This window comes from Hyperoodon ampullatus (genome assembly GCF_949752795.1).
Source record: "Hyperoodon ampullatus genome assembly, chromosome: 12".
Classification (NCBI taxonomy): domain Eukaryota; kingdom Metazoa; phylum Chordata; class Mammalia; order Artiodactyla; family Ziphiidae; genus Hyperoodon; species Hyperoodon ampullatus.
Genome location: NC_136925.1, coordinates 26,020,505 through 26,039,118, shown reverse-complemented (window position 1 = coordinate 26,039,118; position 18,614 = coordinate 26,020,505). Strand labels below are relative to the sequence as shown.

The 18,614-nt window shown below is 37.7% G+C and overlaps 1 protein-coding gene across 6 annotated transcripts in view; it reads left to right on the top strand.

Annotated features, from left to right (window-relative positions):
- Nucleotides 1-2,384: 2,384 nt before the first annotated feature.
- The window catches only part of EPHA7 (EPH receptor A7), a gene marked incomplete at both ends in the record, with an annotated part of 164,618 nt that continues 148,388 nt past the window's right edge, over nucleotides 2,385-18,614 (top strand). For all 6 annotated transcript variants that reach the window (XM_079716484.1, XM_079716483.1, XM_079716482.1 and 3 more), the window contains 3 exons: nucleotides 2,385-2,481; nucleotides 6,856-6,920; nucleotides 10,502-11,171. In XM_079716484.1, coding sequence (XP_079572610.1) covers nucleotides 2,385-2,481; nucleotides 6,856-6,920; nucleotides 10,502-11,171 — 832 coding nt within the window. The remainder of the gene's footprint in view (nucleotides 2,482-6,855; nucleotides 6,921-10,501; nucleotides 11,172-18,614) is intronic.

Sequence of the window (18,614 nt, the reverse complement as noted above, 5' to 3'; positions counted from 1 at the left end):
AAAAGCGAAGCTGAACATGCCCCTATGTCTGATAGAGAGAGGGCACACAGTAAGGGGACTCCTTATACCACCTACACCCATCAGAGTGAAGGATGTTACTTCTTTAGTTTCCTGGTTTAATGGAAAGGTATTTGTATTCACATCACTGAGTATTAGTCATTCAATAGATGAAAGGAATAGTTTAAACTTTAAAGGCTACCTTGGTGTCATTCTAAGAAGTGGGGATGAGACCCTGGGGAAAGTGTTGAAATCCTGGAGAATTATTTTAACTATTAGAAGTGGTTTAATATCTGTGAGTAGAGTATGTGAGATTAACAGTTTTATTGCCTATGAGTGGGGATCTATATTTTTAATTCTAATGTTTCGCCTTACAATTTTTACTCCTTAAAGCATCTGTTTGTGTCAATACTGCTTGATCTCTGTAACAAGTGCACTCTACATCTTTTTGTCTATTTTCAAGGTTAATCTGTTAAGCAATTTACATTTTCTATGAATCCTCTAAAGGGCACTTAAGATGCTTTTAGATATAATTTCTAAAATGTTTAATAGGGGTAATGGCTAGGAACAAGTAACATTTAAGAAATAAACTAGAGACCCAAAGAGAGGTTAGAGGGGAAGGAAATCTCATTTCTCTCTTCTTGGTAATTGCATTAGGCAAGTAAAAACTACAAGAGACAATTTTCCATAAGATAAAATTTTAAAATCTGGTGATCTGTCATCTCTTTGCTATAAATACCAGAAACAACTCAATTTACATTTCCAAATAGAAAAGATAGGAAAAGTTTGGAGTCTTAGGCAAAGTCAAACTTTTTGCCTCTCATAGAGGCAAATCGTGAATGACAGATTTTTTTTAACGGAAGAAATATAGGACAGGAAGAAAATAAAGCTCGTCTTTGACATGTGATCAAGTTACTCTGCTTGACCTTTGAATTCGATGATTTGGCAATTAAGGTTTTTAAGTTCTTCCTCTTATTGTACTACCCACATCTTGAATTGCAAAGTGTCAGAAACTGCCTAACAATAAAGGGATTCCTCTAGGCAGTCGTCCTCAATATTTTAGTTAGACGAAATCAACTGTCGATATTGGTAACACTTTTTATTCTTAGTTTGCCTTTGAAAGATAATTATTGAATAATTATTGAAAAGTACTCAATATTTGCGAAAGAGGTCTTGATTTTAATATAATTTTAATTAACAATGCATGGTAGCATTCTTTAAAATTAAATGTAATTTATGCAGCGAAATGGAAAATGATCAAAGTGTGGCAATTCCAGGAAAATCTCAGAAAATGATAAACATGTAGGAAAAACGATACGAAACCTTCACAAGTTTCTCTTAATGTGCTACTTCGTCCAACCAACTATCGTTAAATGATAGGGCGGGAGTGAGAGGGCACATAAAACAAAAGACTTCCTTTCTCCACTCCCTTTTCCTCTGGTTCTTTTGCCAGAGCTTGTTTCAAACTCTTGGAAACATTGTTTGAACATAGTACATTTGGTTACTTTTATTCTTCCAGGGATTGTGCTGGGTGGTGCCTAGAGCTAACTAACTGCCTTTGGAGTAACAGAAAAAGAGAAGTAGTAACCCTTCAAGAAAGAAAAAGAACAAAGTTACCCGACCCGCGGAGGTTGTGACTACAAAAAAAAAAGTAAAGGCACTTTACTTAAAGGCACAGCTCATTTCACTGTCCCGGCTCCGTGCTTGGTAGCTGAGAGATGGCTTGCATCCCCTCTTGTTTCTAAAGATCGCGAGGACCACCGCTGTAAACACGATTGTAAATTGGGAGCGTTATTTTAGGATTGATTCTGCTCCACGAAAGCTGCGGTTGTTAAAAGCAAAGCTCCCACAGCAGCACGCACCTCGGTTGCCCTCCACGTCCTCCTTCTCGGAGCATCCAGCGCCAGCCCGGAGCTCAAAACCTAGAGGGAATCCTGGACCCGCAACCTGACTCCGCTGGCCGCCGATTGGCCCACGCCCCGAAACCCGCCCCCAAGGCCGGGGCGGCCGTTTCGCCGGGACCCGCCCCCAAGCCCTGGGAATCGCCGCCTGGGAGGCCGGCTGCGCCTGCCACTCAGCCCGAGTGGCAGAGGCTCTCGGCTCGGAGCCCCGCCCCCCTCCCCCCTAATTGATATTATTGGAGTGTGGAGCAAGCGGCCGGTCTGCAGTCGGAGACTTGCAGGCAGCAAACACTGTGCGGACCAAAGGAGGGGAAAATTTTTTTAAAAAGCTAAACGTGGAGCAGCCGGCCGTAGATCGAGAAAGGGAATCGATGCGTGGAGCGCAATAATTTTTGTTTTTTAAAAAAGCCCCACATACTCCGGAGCAAACAGCATTTAAAAAGCTGCGACTCAACTGAAACCTAAGATAAAACCTTCTCATGCACCATGGTTTTTCAAACTCGGCACCCTTCATGGATTATTTTATGCTACATCTGGCTGCTCCGCTTTGCACACATCGTGGAAGCGCAGGCTGCAAGGGAAGGTAAGGTGATGGGAAAGCAAAGTTTGTTCTGACATTTATTTAGCTGTCTACCTGCAAAAGCCGGCTGGTCCGCGGGGTTGCCGGCCGCGCCTCCGGCGCCGGGCGAACCTCCCCCGCCGGCTCCCCGCCCCCTCAACGTTCGGGCCGCTCCTGGCGGGCGGGTGGCAAGCGGGCTGCTCCGAGACGCTTGCAGCCCCGCGCCCGGGGCCGTTCGCCCGACGGGAGCGGGATTTCTGGCGCAGACTGTACAGAGGGCGTGAGCAGCAACGGAGGGCGGGGGGCGGGGGTGTGGGAACGGCCGGCAAGCTCATTCTCCGGGACCCCGGGCAAGTCAGATCTCTTCCTCTAGCCCTCTCCTCTTCCTCCTCTCGCCGTTCGTCTCCCTGGGGGTAAGCTGCGGCCGGAGTTGGTCGGAGGCTAGGGAGTGCAGCCTCTAATATCCTGACCAGCCCGCCGGCGAGAGGCTGGAGTCCGGAGCCTTTCTAGAGGCGCCGTGACTTGGGTGAGCTCCGAACGCTCAGGTTACTAATGAAGTGCTCACTGCGTCCGAGGAGCCGGCGCGGGCCTGCGGCTGGCGCTCGGCCGCCTGCACGGAACAATAACACCGCGGAGGTGAAGCAGCGGGCGGCGCGCGCTCCGCGCCCCGCGGTCCTGAGACATCTCCATTCAGCGCGCGCCGCGCGGGTCCCGGCGGCCGCAGGGACAGCGGTAGCCCAGCGGGCTCGGCCGGGCCGGGGACGCAGGGGAGGGGCTGGGGCAGTGCAACTGATTACGAGATGCCTCCCAGGCGACCAGAGGCCCCCAGACCTCTGCCCCACAGTCCGGCAGTTAAGGGGTACGAGTGGTCTAACCTTGAAAAAGACCTGGACCCCGAGGGCTAGCTCTGGTTGACTAGAGCCAGGATTCATTTGGGCAGCCTGATACGCCTGTATATGGCTATCCCCCCCGCCCCTTCTCCTTTGAACCATTAACAGAAAGTAAAATACCTTTCGGTGCCTGTAGTTGGAGCTGGGGAAAAATAAATCCTGTCAATGGAAAGGTCTTGCTTCTGAGCAGTGTCACAATCTACCCGCCCTCCTCCGTATCTTGCAGGCTGTAAGTCTAAGGTTGATTTCCCGATATTTAAAAGCAGACTACTAATAATTACTTGTTCCTAAAGTGTGGAGGATGGAGAAATCTGTTATCAGGTTTAGGTCATGGTGGTCGGGAGTGGATACGTACCGGTACTCGCTTCATCTATCCCTGAAAACTTAGTGATTTAGTGCTGCTTTTTAAAAGTCTCTTCGGTCACTCAAAACACCCTCTCCCACAGCCAAACGCCATAGTCTGCTCCTTGATACAGCCTGACCTTCTGACCCCAGTTTCCACATCTGCAACCTGTGTTGATGCTGAACCCATTCAGAGAAAACCTTAACTTCCAGCTGTCGGCTTCGCGTTTGCAGATGAACCCACATCTGCTAGAAACACACAGCCATACACACCAAAGCCCACACTTCTACTCGCATGACATTAGCGATTAGAGACATTGAATCCTGGAAACTTGTAATGATGCCCCTGGAATAGCGGGACCCGAGGAAAAGTTTGCACCGCCGGGGCGAAACCCCGCGCGCGAGCTCGCACAGACCCCGGCTGGAGTTTGAGCTATAAATAACTGCATCACTAGGGGGAGAGGTTCCCGCAGTCAGAATGGCTTGCTCGCCCGCGCTTCTCTTCTGGGTGCGAAATACGTGGAGAGGATTCTGATTCTAGGAGGCCGAATTCTTTACATGCAGAAGTGAGCTGTTTAAAAGGTGGGCGGGGGGGAGGAATGCGCTCCGCTTCTCGGTGGCAACGCACCCGGCGCGCCACGGTGGCCCAGGGCTGCCGTTCTGGGAGCGAGCAAGCCCCGAGACGGCGCCGCGGCACCCAGGGGCAAACGCCGGGAAGCGCCTGGAACAGGTGCCTGGCTCTCCGGAGCGGATGGGGGGTAGTTACAGGAAGAAGGGGCACCCCCCTTTCTCCCCTTTTCCCGCACACGTTCTATCGGGGAGGTCAGTTCCGGCTACTGGGAGCGCGCGTGTAAGTCGGTCTGACGTTTGGAGGCGAAGTGCAGCCGCTGTTTTTCCTTTCGTTAATGCCTTCGCCGCGCTCCCTCTGAGGAGACGCTTCCCGATAGCCCCTCTCCTCCTCCCAGTTTCTTCTGGAGCTAGGGCGCCACCGGCTCCCTGGAGTGCCCAAGTCTGGCGGAGGCGTAATGGATGCTTCGGCCGGCGGGCGCGCCAGTCGGGCAGCCCCCTCCCCGCCCCGCCCCGCCCCACCGACGGCCCCGCCCCGGCTCCAGCCGCTGCCCGCCCGGCTCCGGGCTGGCTCCGCCGGGCGCGACCCGCATCTCTCTCCTCACCCTTGCCCCCACCCCCTGCATCCCCCACTCCAGCCCGCGAGGCAGAGCGCAGAGTCCCCGAACCCTGGCCCGTGTGCCCTGGGTCCTGGTTGGCCGCCGGGCTACGCCTCTGCGGGCGCGAAGGGAGGCTGGCGCTCGGTGCTCTGAGCGGGAAGGCAAAAGCGCGCACTTGCGGGCTGGCACAGAGAGCGGACAGCGGAAGGGAGACACGGCGAATCGTTCGAGCTGGTTAAACGCTCAGGGGTCGGTTTCCCTTTTGTTTTATTTGTTCATTTATTCTCTCTTAACTTGTTTGCCATCACCGCCCCGCCGGGGTCCCTGGTTCCCACCCCAGGCTGTGCTGAGGGGTAACGGAAAAGGAGTAAACAATCATCACAGTGTTTAATTCACCCTCAAAAACGACCAAGAAAGCTTCCTGGGTTTAAAATTCACTTGTCTCTTGTCACTGCGGAAGACCGAAAAAAAAAATAATAATAATAAGTAATCTCAAAAGGAAAGTACCTGGAATCCATGTTGTTTGTCCACGTTGAGGACAAAAACAAAATAAACTTTAAAAGTTACTTAATGTAAATTCAGTAATCTAAACATTTATGGCTGTTCCTAGTTCGAAGTACAACTTGGTATTTTAAAAGTGTGGCTTTGAAATTATAATTATTATTTGAAAGGGAGTCAAGTGTTTGTAACCAAGGTTTGTGCTGTCATGGTCTCCCTGAGAGTCTTAAGTATAAAACATTTTGGGAAAAAAGTGTTTCTATATCCATTTTCAGTTATAGGGAATAACCTTGACTAGCTTGAAGGAGTTGAACACATAATCAATCAACTGTTTCTTTTCTTAGCATAACAAATTTTCGTTACCTTTAAAAACACATTTTTTTCCTCTGTTGGTCATTGAAAAGTTTACTTAAGCATGTATTTAATTTAAGTTCAAATTTTACCATTTTGCTGAGGATGATGGTAAGCGTATTTACATACTTGAAAATGTATCACCATTACTTCTGGACAAATTGATACATTTGTTAAAATGCTATAGAATCATAGAAATATTTTTAAAGAATAAAAACTCATGTAACTCTGCAACCGGTTTGAGCGAAGAGTAAATGCTTTAGGAAGGGAATCGTCCTAAAAAGCAATAAAATATATTAAATTGGAAGTATGGTAGATATTGATGTATGATATCTGCATGCATTATATGAATACTATCAGGAGCATTAATTACATTTATATAAATATTAAGTTAAGTGTATTATGCTTTATGGTAGCATAAAAGCAGAATAAAACTGTGTTTTAAAAGTCAAGTCAAAGTTTAAATATTCCATTTTGAGAATTATGTACTGCTTTGAAATATTGGGAAATTTAAAAAATAGAAATACTGAAAACAAATGTTTGACTAACCCAATAATATATCTTGTAAGTGATAGGAAATTTATTTTTCTCATGATAACATTGCTTAATATAGTTTTTAATTGTATTCATTTTGGCTTAAGAGAAGACACTGTGTGTGGAAAGTTTAAAAAAAAAAAGCTCCAATTCTCAAAAGGCACTAAGAAGTACTTTTGGAAGAATAGTACAAATTAATGACTGGTTGAGGAGTAATAGGGAAGTATGCTTTATTATGTTAATGTTATTATATTTGACAAAGTTTAGAGCACTCAGTGGTTTACAAAATTCTTTACAATATATTATTACTATCGAATCAGTATACTTCATATATCAATTTTTTACCCTTGCTTTCATGCTACTTTTGAGTTTTTTAGTTAATTTTAATATTTTAATTAAAAACTATAATGCTAGTGTTTTAATATCTTTTTTCCTCTAAGAAAGTGGAATATATTTGTAAGAGGTAGGTATACATTTTGTCATTCATTAATATAAATAACTCTTTATTTTAAATCATAAAATGGTAATTATTTTAAAAATTAGATCAACTTTAATAACTTTTACAAACATGTTTTCATTTTTCATTTGACATTTAGAAATGCAAATTTCTTTTTCAGTACTACTGCTGGATTCTAAAGCACAACAAACAGAGCTGGAATGGATTTCCTCTCCACCCAATGGGGTAAGGGCTTCTCCTCATAAAATATCAACCTTTATTCTTTTTAAGTAAGAAATAAAACCTTTTCCTCCTCCCCCAGTGGAATTATTCATATTCTTCATATTTAAACTGTTTTGATCTCAAATATCTTGTTCAATATTTTGTTGTGCTTATAATGAGGCATTGAGTTCTTTGAGTAGACAAGGTATATTTAGAACATTGAAAAATGGATAAAAAATGAGTTCTTATTGTGAGTGGGACCATACCTCAGGTTCCAGGCTATAACTGTTAACTAATTACAGAGAACATGCTTTTCACAAACTCACTTAAACCTCTTTAGTTGCTTTATACTTCCTTAGTATCATCACCAAGTAGGTTGTATGTAGTTCTTTAAAACAGTAATTCTTTAAAACTGTTTTCCTCTTTTGAAAAACGTTTTAGCATCATTCAATATATACTTGAAAAGATAACTAAAAATGTAATATGCTCAATATTTTAACATAAAATTTGCTCTAAAATATGATTTGGATTTTCTGAAATTTTTATGTTGTGCTATCTGTTGTTATTAATCAGAAGTGATGGCAGAGTATGCACATATCAGAGTAAAAATCTGTTACCATAAATGAGTGAAAGCCATCCAATAAAATTCTATGAAAATATAAGTAGATTCTAAAAAAAATTCTGACCGTTATGTTTCATATATCTGAAAAGATATATTACTTACTTAAGTTTAGTTCAGTGTCTATGTCTTCAGGCCTTATTTTAATTGTGAGACAGGACACATACTTCATCCCTGACTAAGAAAGGGGGCTCCAAGAAAGGTAAATGTACCCCATTGTTACTTAAGTTAATCTTCGGTACAATAAAAAGTCTGGAGTCAAAGAGCATGAAGTATAAGTGAGGATAGAAAAAGTGTAAGAAACTTTGCAAAGACAAGAATGAAAGTCTGAAAGGGATTTTTGAGTATAAGAACATCATAAAATCAATATGTCATAAGCTAGAAGTTAAAGAATGCAAAATGTGAACAATGCAAATCTGTTTAAAGTATTTAGGTTTTTTATTAAATTAATATTTGAGAGACGCTTAAGATCATATTGCAGCTATCTGTATTGGTCAGACAAAGCTATAAAAAATGACAAATATTTGCAGATTAAATATAAAAAGTATGCTGAGTTTGAAGTATGAATGTCATACTTTTCTTGAAAGTGGAGTAGTTTCCATGAGTAAAATAATATACACTATAAGAAGACATTCGCAATAAAAAATGAAGCACATATCTTGCCAATGACAGATGTGGCCCATTTTCCACCATCCATCAATTAAAACAAATAGAGATACAGCATGGTTTTTAATCTCTAAGGGGAAGTAAACTGATATATTATTGTAATATTTCATCCATGTAATCCATAAAATGATAAATTATGACTGTCGATGTTATCTTGGACTGAAATGGACATTTTATCAGTCCAAAGTATCTTGAGTTAACCATTAACCCTACATATCTTTAGGAATCAACAGATAATATTAGAAAATGACGACTGACGATATATTCCATATATGAAATGGATTGGCTTACATGTGGTTAAATATCTAACTGGAAATAAAATGTTATTAAGATATAAGTGTCTAGAAATAACTTTATAAGCATACTATAAAAGCATGCTAGCCGAATTAAGACTTCTTTCCCAATGGTGTTGTTTGTAGAAATCACTGCGGTCTCTTAGAAAGTGAGATAATAAAACAAAAGTTACATTAAATGCATTTATTTCATCTCACTCTTTGTTATTTATGCAACAGTTATCTTGAAATTTTCCCTGCAGGAGTAAATTTTTAATTAAACATTAAAATTAACTGAGTTTCATTGGTAGTAAAGTTGATTTTTCCTACATTGAACAAAATAATGTAATTGTTCTTGGAACTAGAAAAAGGAATTCTTGAGATATATTCCTTTCTAATAATTAGCCTTCGTTTCTTGTAACTAGGGAATTGTTCAAAAGAGCTCATTTATCCTTGGAGCTTTTCATTTTTTGGTAGACGCTACTACCAGTTTTACTTATTTTAATAATTTCAACCTAATTAAGAGACTAAAATTTGCTTGTCCAAATGGATGAATTTGGTTATATTTGGCTAAGGGCCATTCAAGCAAACTATAAGCAGCTAACTGAAACAGGAAACTATGCACTCCATCAACTAGTCACAAACTCCAGTTGTGTTGAGTAAAAGCTGAACATGGTAATTGGTTGTTTGCTGCATTTGAGGACCTTTGATAATATGTATAATAAAATTGTAGCAAATATATAATATGTCATCATAAGAAATTTCTGAATTACAGTATATTACTAATTTGTCTGTCTTGTTAGTTTTCTAAGAACTACTTTTAAAGTTAGATATTAATATTTCACAGAGCATTTAAGTAAATTGATTTTTCTGATAGAGTTTTACAAATAAAACTCATTACCATATGCTTAGTCGTTTATTTTCCCATCTGCTTTTCTTGAAACGATAGTTTAAATATTTCATGCTATGTGACTTTGGATTAGAATACTAATATAATTTTATATTTGGCATTTCCTGTTTGGGAAATGAATACAAGTAGGTGACAATTTCACTATTAAAGTATCATAAATACAAACTTGGAAATTTTGTAATAATGGTAAGAACTGTTATCTTAGGCTTTTAAGTGAAATGAATTTATTAACTAATGAGCAATATAGATAGATTATACAAGACTTAATCTTTAAATTGTTGCAAATTTGGCTAAGCTTATTATTTTCCTTTTTTGTGAAAATATATGAGTTTGCTGTAGTGTACATTATATCAGCATATGAATGGACATTTTTAACCATCTGATATTTTTCCTGTCAGAAAGCTTATTACTGAAATATGATCCAGCATGCTTATTTGCCATGTACATTTGATTGTCTGTTGAAAGCAACTTATTTATAAAGATGTATCACACTTTTGTAACTATTTATTTATAATTATATGGCATTATGGATAGCATTATATATAACACTGCAATAAATAAATAGCTCTGTAAAATGCTCCTCCCTTATATCTCATTTTGCAAAGATCGTAAAAGATTTCGCATTATGAATATCAACATGTGGAATGCTTTTACATTTCAGAGTACTCTTGGCATTTTATTCCCTGTGTTTTTAGGTACTCTCTAAGTTTAACATCAACACTTAAAATGTCAACGGAGTTATCAAGAATTCTTCCATGTATCTGTATGTATATGCATTAAATGGTAATTTAAGTAATTTTGTTATATGCTTTAATCTATAAAAATCCCAAACTCAGTGGAGACATTAGCATAAGCAAAAATGTAAAAAGCAACACTAATATACTAGCAAACAGATACTAAGCAAAATGAAAGATTTATTGTGTGCATAAACAATACAAGCAACAAAAATGATGTTCTGGCACCAGGATGAAGCTGAACTGAGACTCTGTTCTAAAGGTTACAGTGTTCTTCAGGGTAGGAATTCACCTAGCTCTTTCAAAGATATGCATTTGTGCTACACTAAAGATTCCTCATGCACTTGCAAAAGCCAAATGTTATTTTTTGCTGAATGACTGATGACCTTTTCTAAATTTTACAGTGGGAAGAAATTAGTGGTTTGGATGAGAACTATACCCCGATCCGAACATACCAGGTGTGCCAGGTCATGGAGCCCAACCAAAACAACTGGCTGCGGACTAACTGGATTTCGAAAGGCAATGCACAAAGGATTTTTGTAGAATTGAAATTCACCCTGAGGGATTGTAACAGTCTTCCTGGAGTCCTGGGAACTTGCAAGGAAACCTTTAATTTGTACTATTATGAAACAGACTACGACACTGGCAGGAATATAAGAGAAAACCTCTATGTAAAAATAGACACCATTGCTGCAGATGAAAGTTTTACCCAAGGTGACCTTGGTGAAAGAAAGATGAAGCTTAACACTGAGGTGAGAGAGATTGGACCTTTGTCCAAAAAGGGATTCTATCTTGCCTTTCAGGATGTAGGGGCTTGCATAGCTTTGGTTTCGGTCAAAGTGTACTACAAGAAGTGCTGGTCCATTATTGAGAACTTAGCTGTCTTTCCAGATACAGTGACTGGTTCAGAATTTTCCTCTTTAGTCGAGGTCCGAGGGACATGTGTCAGCAGTGCAGAGGAAGAGGCGGAAAACTCCCCCAGGATGCACTGCAGTGCAGAAGGAGAATGGTTAGTGCCCATTGGAAAATGTATCTGCAAAGCAGGCTACCAGCAAAAAGGGGACACTTGTGAACGTAAGTAATGTGTGCTATTAAAATTTCACTTTGCACTTTCTTCTATATCAGAGATTTTAAGTAATAATGACTATTAAGTAATAATGACTATTTGAACACGTGAGTCTGCTGTGTACCAGCAGCCCAATTGAGTAGGTCTTAAGCAAAGTCACTATTGAACTTATCAATGATTCCCCACAGTGATATCTGCACTAAGGATTCAGTAAATATTGCAATAAATATCGGCGATAATAATATTTGTTACTAAAATTTAATTGGCCCTATGCTTGACATAGAAGACAACAGTTGCATATTGGGCTATGAGATTTAAGAGAGGAGACTGGGCAGTGTGAGGTGAGATTAATCAGGATTTAATGATGTGTGATTCCTCCTGTCTTGAAACCCATATCGTCTGGCCTTGTGGATAATAGGAAAAGGAGGTTAAGGGGTCTGCTAACAAGAGGTCTACTAATAGGCAAGACACATGCAAATAGATTTACAAACTTTTAGAATTTTTTTTTTATAAGTACTAAAACTTTTATTAAAAGATCATCAAATTTCCCTTGTTAACTTTCTGAGGTTGCTTCTGCCAAAGCCATATTTCTTTCCTGGACTAAATAATAAAAGGAGTATTTCTCTGATAAGCCATATTATAGGTAGACCACATTTCTGTGGAAGTGGGCCAAAGTTTTAGTTATTGGAATACATCAGCTGGACATTTTCTGTTTGTTTTGAAACAATAATAACATATGAATTAGTGAAACTTTTCCTTTGTATAGTAAAACTGAATTTTCTCTTACATAGCTTTATGTGGTCATAATAATTGGCCAGTATTTTTCTATTTAAAACTATGTCACAGGGACCTTCAAAATTAATAGATATTTTTCTGTTTGTGGATATCCTGAAAATATAATAAGGTTATATTACTTATGTCTCTTATAACTTAGAAAACATAATACGTTCCCCAAAATAACTTTCATGTATTCTTTGTACCCCTAAGCCAGCTGCATAATTTTAATATTTGTACATCCTAGTTAATTTAGAGGGAATTGTAGCTAACAATGATAATTGTAACTAAATGTTTTTGCTAATTTACTATGTGCAGATACTCTTCTGTGTGCTTTACACATACGAGTTCATTTAATAGATAGATAACATTATCATCTCTATTTTACAGAAAAAAAAAAGGGGCTGTCAAGGGTAAGTTGCTGATTGCAGTTACTTTAGTAAGTAATATTTGTCCTAGCTTAGGTTCAAGCTCAGGGTGTTCTGATTCCAGAGCCAGGACTTTCGCAACAGTATTGCCCTGGTTTCCATCAGAAAGCAAGGAGAATCCTGGCAAATATTATTCTGTTTCATTGCTGAACTTAAATGCCTTGGTCCTAGTAGTTTGTTATGTAAATCACATTACTTCCCCATAAAATTCTCATTCTAGTAGAACATTTCAAGAAATAATTTAACAAATATTTAGATCTGTGTTGTCTAATAAGGTAGCTGGTGGCCACATGTGGCTCTGAGGTTCTAAAAAGTGGCGATTATAAATTGATATGTGCTGCAAGTATGAATTACATACTGAATTTCAAAGGCTTAGTACAAAAAAAAGGTGACAAACATCATTAGTAATTTTCTATGTTACTTAGATATTGAAAGAATCATACATTAGATATATTTGGTTAAATAAAATATAATATTAAAATTATTTCAACTGTTTCTTTTTACTCTCTTTTGATGTGGCTACTAGAAATTTAAGAATTACATATGTGGCTCACATTATATTTCTACTGCACACATTATTTAGGTAGAGTAACTGAGCAAATATATTTTTTCTGTCCTGGTTGAAGAGTTAAATACTTCATATGGATGGTTGCTAGCATATAAAATGCCTATGACCCAGCACTCAATTATCATTCCTGCCATAGCTGACATTGTAAAGTGAACTCTGAGCTAAACAAATAGAGATGCTATAGGTTCTGGTCCCATTGACCAGTTTAGCAGCCACCTCTGACACTCGCTGAAGGAATCAAACCTGTCTATCCACAGTCCTCATCCCCTTTCCTTCACTAGTAGTATTTCTTAACAAGTAGAACATCCTGCAGGTTCCACATGTGTGGAAATCAAAAACTGATGGAGATTTATCACTACTAATAGGCAAAATGCTATTCCACTTGGTAAGTATAGAAATATTCTTAACGAACTAATTAATTCAATGAAAAGGAATGTTTTTATTGACTGGAAATGTTTTTATTGACAAGTACTTGAAAATGACGGTGGATTCAACAATAACTATTATAAGAACATTTTAACAACACACTATTACACTTCAGCTGTGAAAGCAGCCGGTTTCAGTAGTATGGAGATTTTGATTAATGTGAAAGTGGAATTTTAAATGTTTGCACAATTAAAAATGGGACACATAAAAATACATAAAAATGTATATAAAAGACCTTATCCACAAGGCCTTTAGACAATTAAATTTGTCTAAAAAGAAACTAAGAAATAACATTAAAAGTCCTGTTCTTTTAAGGTTTAAGAAATTTTAAAGCAAATTATAGTCTCTTTTGTTTCATTTTGTGGATTTAATTCAATTGATTTCTACATTTACTTGTTAAGAAAAACAAACAGGAACTGTTTGAGTTCTACACTTCTAAGTACAGAATTTAGTAAGAAAAGAAGTCTTTAACTGCAGTAAAGAGATATATTTACCATGACGACTCCAATTTCTTCCAAATGAACAAAATCATCTCATTAAATGTGGTACTATTAAGATTATTCACATTCATTTATTTTGGTTTCGAGAATTGGAACCATATTTGAGTACCAAAATTATTGTCGCCTGCAAACTGCACCAACGTACTTAAAAATGAAGTAAAATTAGTTCACTGTCATCTACTTTAATCTGCATTGGAATAGGTAGAATTAGATATTAATAGTGAGAGTTCATTAAAAACATGTGATTAAAGGACTCAAGATGCCTCCTTATGGTTCAGCCGAAAAAGGATGTGCGCACTAATTCAGGTAAATTGTCTATCGTGTAACGTTCTTAATTTTTAACCTTAGTGATGTTGACAAAGGAATTAAATACCTTATGCTTAACTGTGGCACTATGTTCATTTGCAAAAACACTTCCCTCCTGGGCATAATTCCAACGCATTGTTGTGAGAGTACTTGCCTCTGGAATGAGTTCAGGCCTGCCTTTATAAGTATTTCTCCTGTTTCCTTTAAGTGATCCTGTTAAGAGTTTGAAAATAAATTCCAGTCCCATATAGAGGAGAACTAAAGTGTTTGGGAGAGGATGTTAGTGAGCCCCTAGCCAAATAATGGTGGTTAGCCACTTAAAGGCAAGTTTATCTGGGCACTTTCTAGAATGGCAGCCCATTGTAATGTGTGTTAAAGTATAGTTTGAAATACGAACAACTGTGAAAACTGAGCACAATTTTGATCAGTTGATGGAAAAGCTTTTACTTCTTTGTGATTTTGGAAAAAAATAACTCAATTTTGAAAACCACATGTTTGTCAAATCTAATATATAGAGAACTTCTGTCTAATTTTTTAATATAGTGATTTTAAGAAAATATCTCTTGGGCTTCCCTGGTGGCGCAGTGGTTGAGAACCCGCCTGCCGATGCAGGGGACACGGGTTCGTGCCCTAGTCCGGGAAGATCCCACATGCCGTGGAGCGGCTGGGCCCGTGAGCCATGGCCGCTGAGCCTGCGCGTCCGGAGCCCGTGCTCCCCAACGGGAGAGGCCACAATAGTGAGAGGCCCGCGTACTGCAAAAAAAAAAAAAAAAAAAAAAAAAAAAAAGAAAGAAAAAGAAAAGAAAACATCTCTTTACTGTCATTTAAAAATATAATTCCAGATAGCGTGCTTCGATTGTCAAGCGGTCCCTTTGAAAATATTTAGCATATCAGTTACATCACAACTTCTATGCACAGTAACCAATATATTTAGATAAAAAGTGTAGTCATTTTAAAAAATTGAGAGCAGATTTTAGTTTACATATATAAATATTTTTAGAAGACTAATAAATCGTATTCTGAAATATAATTTGAAATGTTTGGAACTTTTGTACAATTTTATTCCGTTTTAAAAGTAGAATAGTATTTCTCAGAGTGTGGAACTCAGTATTATAACTTGGATTTGTATAAGTACTTTGTAGTTTACACTGAAAAATTATGTTCATTTTTTCTCATTTAATCCTTACCACACCGCTATGAGGTAGAAAGTATTATTTTTTTTTTCTTTCAATTTAGGAAGAAACTGAAGCTCAGGGATATTAATAAGTAACAAAATTGGATGAGAATCCAGGATCCTGTTTATCAGTTCAAGACTTTTTCCCCACTGCACCACACTGCTCCCTAAAATTTGTCCTGAACTTCAACTAGTGGATTTTAGTTACTGAAGAACTGATGAAACTTTATTCTAAGTAGGGTGACCATAGTCTAGTTTGCTGGGGATAATTGTTTTACTTACTACACTGTGTCTTTATGCTTTCAAAAGTGTTCTGATTTGGATGATGGAATATATGGTCAGCCTAATTGTAAAAAATCCAAGGATGTAATGCAGTTTACATGCACATACATCAGAACATAGAGATGTGAGCTGCTTGCATTATTTATATTGCTTAATTTTAATTTTCTGTGTTAAAGATTTAGTAATTTTTTTGATGATTTCATGTAAAGGGGAACTCAAATAATCATAGATTTCTAGTTTTTATTATAAGGAATTTCCCTAATAGTTTCTTCTTAATATTTTCTATTATCAAGTTAGCAGATATATCATTACTTTAATAGTGTAAAACTTACAGACATATAACATATGTTATATGTTATTTCAATAATTAAAACATTCAACTTAATAGCATTAATAATATTGAAATCTGTTTGTTGATTAGATTTTTGAAAACCATGTGTTTTTTTCACAGAAAAGAAGCATGTAATTTGTACCATTACTTTTCACGATAACAAATGAGTTTTTGTGATATATAGTATTTATAATCAAATATATACAGAAATGTAAGGTACACTATAGGGTTAATATCTCAGTTGCTGGAGTCACAGAGTTTTTAAATTCTGGCTCAACAACATACCAGGTGCATAAACTAGGACAATCTCTCTAAGACTTAGTTTCCTTAAGTGTAAAATGGGGCTAATAAAAATAGTACCTCCCTCATATAGAGTTCTTGTCAGAAGTGAATGAAATAATGCATGTAGAAACCCTAAGAATAGTATCTGGGACATAGCAAATAATCAATGAATGCTTGCTATTATCTTAGTATTAATAATGCAACAAGGAGTTGGCTAAGTAAAGAAATTTCATGGCAGTGAGTGAATGAACATAGATCTCAAAGGCCACAGATAGTTAAATATCCTTTAAGTTAGTAATCTCATCCCTCGTAATTTACCAGGGAAGTTATTTCAGTGAAAGAGAAGAACTTTCTATATAACCTTTTCTTCCCTCCAGCAATGTATATAATTTGAAATATTGAAAATAACCTAAATGTCCAGAGTTAAGTGTCTCATCTTGACTGAACTTAGTCCTTAAAGTATCAACAATGTGATATAGGAATTTTAAAACATCTTATTAATAATTTTGAATGAAAAATAAAGAATAAAATGTATACACTGATATTTAGAATTAAGCAAAATATGCATAGGGAAAAGAATAGATGGGAACATAAATATAGTCACAATGAATGTGTCAGAATATTGAAATAGTGGGTGATCTTCTTTCTCTGTGTTTTTAAACTTTCTTGAGCATTAACCTTTTTTAGCAATATAATTATAAGTTTTATGTAACCTGGTAGTTCATACAAAGACCACTTGAATTGTATCTCCAAAATATGGGTTTTTAAATTAAGTTAGCATCTGTATAAAATACAGGACTCAGGCAATAGAACGGGAGTAAATGGCAGGTACAGTTTAAATGATTTAAAAGTGGGGAGAGTCAAGGCATTCAACAAAAACAGGTCATAGATTTTGTTTGTTTTTAAATTATTAATACATGGCAAGAGCTGTTTTAAGTGTTTCACATGTGTTAATTCATTTAGTCTTACAGACAGGTAAGCACTGTTATTACCCAGTTTAAAGGAGAAAAACATACTTAAAAGTATGTAAAACATAAAAGTGTTACATTTTATATATTAAATCATATTTACATAAATGATACGTATACACATTTTTATGTAAGAAAACTAAAGCACAGCAAGGGATGGCTTAAGTACCCACAATCACCAAGAGCATAGAGTGGCCGACTGCTGCTGTTTAATCAAGGCAGTCTGGCTCCAGAATCCCTGCCCCGAACCAATACAGTGGACCACATCTTTATAAATGAGCATATATCTATCACAAGGAATTTTTAAAAAATAACGTTTCTTTCAGGATGTCTTCATGGTGATACAAATCAGAGGACTTTCTTTCATTTATAATAATTTCAAAATACTTATATCTCTGTCTTTACCAACATTCTAAATATTTCATCTGCTTTGCCATTTTCTTTTCTATTCCTGTTCTTCTTTCATGGGGCGGTCAGAATGCACCTTGTAAAACACAACATAGACCCTGTTACTGTATTATTCAGAAAGCTTCAGGTTCCTGATGACCAATAAAAATTCTCTGTTTCTTAGGGTGGCATTTAAATACCTCCTACTTGACCCTAGTATTCTTTTCTAACTTTGAGTTACATAATTTACCATCCTTGAGAGCCCTGTTCCCTCTGCTTGGTGCTGACTGTCTCTTGTTCTACCTGAAGCACATCCATAGATGTTTTTATGATGCCCTATCACTTAGCCTCTGCTCCCAAATAAACAGAAAAACAAATAAACCATCATGACAAATAAACCATCATAAACCATCACAATTACCTATTGTATCTTAATCTCTCACATCCCCAATTTATTCAGTGACCTCTCTTCCAAATTCTGATGGTAGATACTGGCTGCACCATTCTCCTGGCTTTTACCTTTCCTTGCCTTCTACCAGCAATGCCACCTACCCTATCTCAGGCTGTTGAAATTTTGCGTTTCCTTACATTTCAAATTAAATGGCACTTATATCTTGTTAAAAGATCTCTGTGGGTTATTAAAAATACTTTGCCCTTTCTCTCTGGAGATTTTCATATGCGATCTGATTTTTATCAATGTTTGTAATTTCCTTCTACAGCTTCTAAAGCTTCTTAACAACCAAAACTTACTTATAGTATTCTACCTACCTACCATGGTACCTAGCACAGTTCCTTGCACCACCCAAGTCTTCCAAATAAATGTTTATCAAATATCTTAAGGACTTTGAGAAATTTGGTTATACACTACCCACTCCCAAGGCAAATATTTTCTTATTTCATATTCATATCACTAGTTAATTCCTTGTTGTGTAAGTCCAGTCTCTGTGATTAGTCTTAAACTTTGTAAGAGAACCCTATATTGTATTTCATTTTGCTCATAGCATATAGCAAGTTGATATGCTAAG